General features: G+C 35.2%; 1 protein-coding gene across 1 annotated transcript in view; it reads right to left on the bottom strand.

Annotated features, from left to right (window-relative positions):
- Nucleotides 1–4,585, bottom strand: part of LOC107745441 (protein NLRC5-like) — a 39,787-nt gene that overhangs the window by 23,644 nt on the left and 11,558 nt on the right. Inside the window, exons 4-8 of the mRNA XM_016559314.1 lie at nt 3,340–3,510; nt 2,259–3,227; nt 1,587–1,757; nt 1,332–1,505; nt 816–986 (exon numbers count right to left, since the gene is read on the bottom strand). Coding sequence (XP_016414800.1) covers nt 816–986; nt 1,332–1,505; nt 1,587–1,757; nt 2,259–3,227; nt 3,340–3,510 — 1,656 coding nt within the window. The remainder of the gene's footprint in view (nt 1–815; nt 987–1,331; nt 1,506–1,586; nt 1,758–2,258; nt 3,228–3,339; nt 3,511–4,585) is intronic.

Raw genomic sequence — 4,585 nt, 5'->3', positions numbered from 1 at the left:
AATATTATACATCGTATTTTTAAACAGACTGAATATTTTGGAAGTGAATTCTGGAAGGTGAATATGAATTATTGAATTTTTAATTATGAAAATGTGTGTGAAATATTTTGAATTGAAATATTCACAGCTTAAATAAACAACTATGTTAATTTTCAGGACCTAAAAATGCAAGCCCTGGAAATACAAGGTATTAAAATGCAAGCACTGTTAATGCAATGCATTATTTTTTCAGTTAGTGCTATTCAACATGCTTTTTTGTTTCAAAGACATATGGCATTATTTTTCTTCCATACACAGAAAGCTGGACAATTCCGTCAATGGCAGTGAAGCTTTGTTTCACAAAATAGGTTAGTGGCCGGGAAAGGGTTAGGTGATAAAAGGAATATGAAGAAAACAGGTGATTACTATGGGTTGTATATAACATACTTCTATATCTTTAAAATTGTACCACAATAAACACACTTTTGTATATGTTTTCACACTTATGTTTTCATGTTTTATGGAAGCAAGATGTGAATGTGTCAAATTTTATAATATACTGCTTAACAAAAAGTTTTTAAGTGATCTATATATTTCACTTTCATACTAGTTATTTGAGTTTAGTTACATTTTTTCAGTTGTGTTTACTTTTATTTTAGTGCAGTTAACAAATGCTCTTCTTTCATTTTATTTTTAGTTACAAAACTGGTAATCTCACATTCCTCCAACGTCTGGAGGAGATTAAAAATATATATAATATTCCCATAATCAGCCAATGTGCAACATTAATCTCATTGCTGTGGCATTTGATATAGCTGTTGGTGAAATGTACTTACTTGAGTATCTTCAGCTCACACACAGAATTCTTCAGTCCCTCACAGATCTCTTTGACTCCTGAGTCCAGCAGACGGCTGTTGTTCAGGTTCATCTCTTTCAGGATGGTTTTGGAGGAGAGAACAGTAGCTAGAACTGAACAGCTTTTCTCTGTCAGCCTACAATTATTCAGCCTGAACAGAATAAAACAGCATTAGTTAATATTCAGCATATATTTAACACACATCAGATCAACAGCTCTTCATATCTGCTCGCACATGTGACTGACAGACTTTTATAATGATAAACAAGAGTTTTAAATGTATAACATCACTCACTTAATTTTCTCCAGTTTGCTATGAGAGTCCATAAAAAGAGCAGAGAGTTTCCCCCCATTCAGGTCTCCTAATTCGCATTAGTTAATATTCAGCATATATTTAACACACATCAGATCAACAGCTCTTCATATCTGCTCGCACATGTGACTGACAGACTTTTATAATGATAAACAAGAGTTTTAAATGTATAACATCACTCACTTAATTTTCTCCAGTTTGCTATGAGAGTCCATAAAAAGAGCAGAGAGTTTCCCTCCATCCAGGTCTCCTAATTTAACTTCACTCAGATCCAGTTCTTTCAGTACTAATGGACTTGTACCTAGAACTTCAGTGAGATAATCACATGCTTCCTGTGCAGCAGCACTTTTCAGAAACCTACAGGAAGTAGATGAGAATTTTAGATCATTTATGTTTTTTGCATTATTTTTTCCACAAAATATTTGTCACAAAACTTACCTCAGTATCTCTAATTTGCAATTTACACTCTTCAGTCCAGTGCAGAGATGAATCACTCCTGAATCCTGCAGATTATTATTGTTCATGTTCAGCTCTTTCAGACTGGTATCTGATCCAAGAACTGTAGCCAGAGCTGGACAGCTTTTGTCTGTTAAGTTACAATCATTTAGCCTACAAGAGAAATAAAGCACACCACATAATTAGATACATGTAATATATTTGTTAAATACAAACATTAAATTTATACCAATTATTTTTATATGAACAGTAAATATTCTGTGAGTAATGTGAGCTACAATGACATTACTCTTCAAAAAACTAGTACTTTTGGTATATTAGAATTTCATTGATATAGTGATACATTTCATAAATAATAGCATTCTTGATTAAAAAGATAACATTTAAGGTTTATAGCTTTAATAATAATCAATCATACATTTAAAGTGCTAGATCTATTATCTTAATAAGTGTCTTGAGGTTTAAATTTGAGGATTCAATTAATTTTGGGATTAAAAAATATATAATTCACCCATAAAAGTATCATTCATTTATACATGGTATATGGTTAAGAATCAGTGTAGATCGGGGTGTCCAAACATGCTATAGATCAATGTAGAAAAATGCATTTTTAAATGAGAACAAAACATGACAAAATGTAAATAAATGACTTACAAAGCTCTTTTGGTAGTTTTGATGACTGCCGATAATCTAATGAGACACTCGTCTGATTTCTTGAATTTCTGAAGCTCAAACTCCTCCAGCTCCTCCTCTGATGTCAACAACACAAAGACCAAAGCAGACCACTGGGCAGGTGAAAGATCAGCAGATGAGAGGCTTCCTTTGCTAAGGTGGGTCTGAATGTCTTTCACCAGAGTTTGGTCATTCAGTTCATTCAGACAGTAGAACAGATTGATGGATCTCTCTGGAGACAGATTAGCTTCAAATTGTTGCTTGATGTACTTAACTATTTCCTTTTTGCTCTGCTCATTTCTATTTTGCTGCGTCAACAGACCCTGTAAGAGTCTCTGATTGGACTGGAGTGACAAACCAAGGAGGAATCGAAGAAAAAGATCCAGGTGTCCATTGTCACTCTCAAGTGCCTTGTCCACTGCAGTTTTGAGCAAATCAGGCATGGCTTCATTTTTGTTTTCCTGTACTGTAGAGTCTTGAAAAAACACACTTTTCTTGTTGATGTCTAGAACCAGATGTGCATAAAGGGCTGCAATAAACTCTTGAATGCTCAAGTGAACGAAGCAGTACATGGTACCAAGAACGATCCCTGTTTCCTCCTTAAAGATCTGGGTACACATGCCTGAGTACACTGATGCTTTATAGACATCAATACCACAGGCTTCCAGATCTGTGTCATAGAAGATCACATTGTTTCTTTCCAGCTGATCAAATGCCAGTTTCCCCAGTGAAAAGATGGCATCTTTATCCCAGGAAACATCTGGTGTGTATTCTCCATCATACTTTCGTCTGCTCTGCTGGATCTGAAATCTGAGAAAGTGTGTGTACATTTGTGTCAGAGTCTTAGGAGTGTCTTCAGTATTTGACTCCTGCAGTGTTTTGGAGGCATCATCAGCCTGATTGTTTTTCACAACATTATTTCTTTTCTCCTCTAAAATGTTCTGGAGAACACTGGCTGAAATCCAGCAGAAGTCTGGGATGTGGCAGTGGCAAATTATCTAGGTCCATGTTAACAGATGGATCTGAATTCTAACCAAACACTAGGGATTGTCACAAAACTTACCTCAGTATCTCTAATTTGCAATTTACACTCTTCAGTCCAGTGCAGAGATGAATCACTCCTGAATCCTGCAGATTATTATTGTTCATGTTCAGCTCTTTCAGACTGGTATCTGATCCAAGAACTGTAGCCAGAGCTGGACAGCTTTTGTCTGTTAAGTTACAATCATTTAGCCTACAAGAGAAATAAAGCACACCACAGAATTAGATACATGTAATATATTTGTTAAATACAAACATTAAATTTATACCAATTATTTTTATATGAACAGTAAATATTCTGTGAGTAATGTGAGCTACAATGACATTACTCTTCAAAAAACTAGTACTTTTGGTATATTAGAATTTCATTGATATAGTGATACATTTCATAAATAATAGCATTCTTGATTAAAAAGATAACATTTAAGGTTTATAGCTTTAATAATAATCAATCATACATTTAAAGTGCTAGATCTATTATCTTAATAAGTGTCTTGAGGTTTAAATTTGAGGATTCAATTAATTTTGGGATTAAAAAATATATAATTCACCCATAAAAGTTTATACATGGTATACATGGTATATGGTTAAGAATCAGTGTAGATCGGGGTGTCCAAACATGCTATAGATCAATTGCATTTTTATTTTGATGACTGCTGATAATCTAATGAGACACTCGTCTGATTTCTTGAATTTCTGAAGCTCAAACTCCTCCAGCTCTTCCTTTGATGTCAACAACACAAAGGCCATTGCAGACCACTGGGCAGGAGAAAGCTCAGCAGATGAGAGACTTCCTTTGTTAAGGTGGGTCTGAATGTCTTTCACCAGAGTTTGGTCGTTCAGTTCATTCAGACAGTAGAACAGATTGATGGATCTCTCTGGAGACAAATTATCTTCTAATTTCAGCTTGATGTACTGAACTATTTCCTTTTTGCTTTGGTCAATGGCATCTTGCTGTGTCAACAGACCTCGTAAGAGTAGCCGATTGGATTGGAGTGACAGACCAAGAAGGAAACGAAGAAAAAGATCCAGGTGTCCATTGTCACTCTCAAGTGCCTTGTCCACTGCAGTTTTGAGCAAATCAGGCATGGCTTCATTTTTGTTTTCCTGTACTGTAGAGTCTTGAAAAAACACACTTTTCTTGTTGATGTCTAGAACCAGATGTGCATAAAGGGCTGCAATAAACTCTTGAATGCTCAAGTGAACAAAGCAGTACATGGTACCAAGAATGATCCCTGTTTCCTCCTTAAAGATCTGGGTACACATGC

The sequence above is a fragment of the Sinocyclocheilus rhinocerous genome, unplaced genomic scaffold (assembly GCF_001515625.1).
Source record: "Sinocyclocheilus rhinocerous isolate Xijiao unplaced genomic scaffold, SAMN03320098_v1.1 scaffold6673, whole genome shotgun sequence".
NCBI lineage: Eukaryota > Metazoa > Chordata > Actinopteri > Cypriniformes > Cyprinidae > Sinocyclocheilus > Sinocyclocheilus rhinocerous.
The sequence above is the reverse complement of the archived record's forward strand: the minus strand, read 5'-3'. Positions and strand labels throughout refer to the sequence as shown.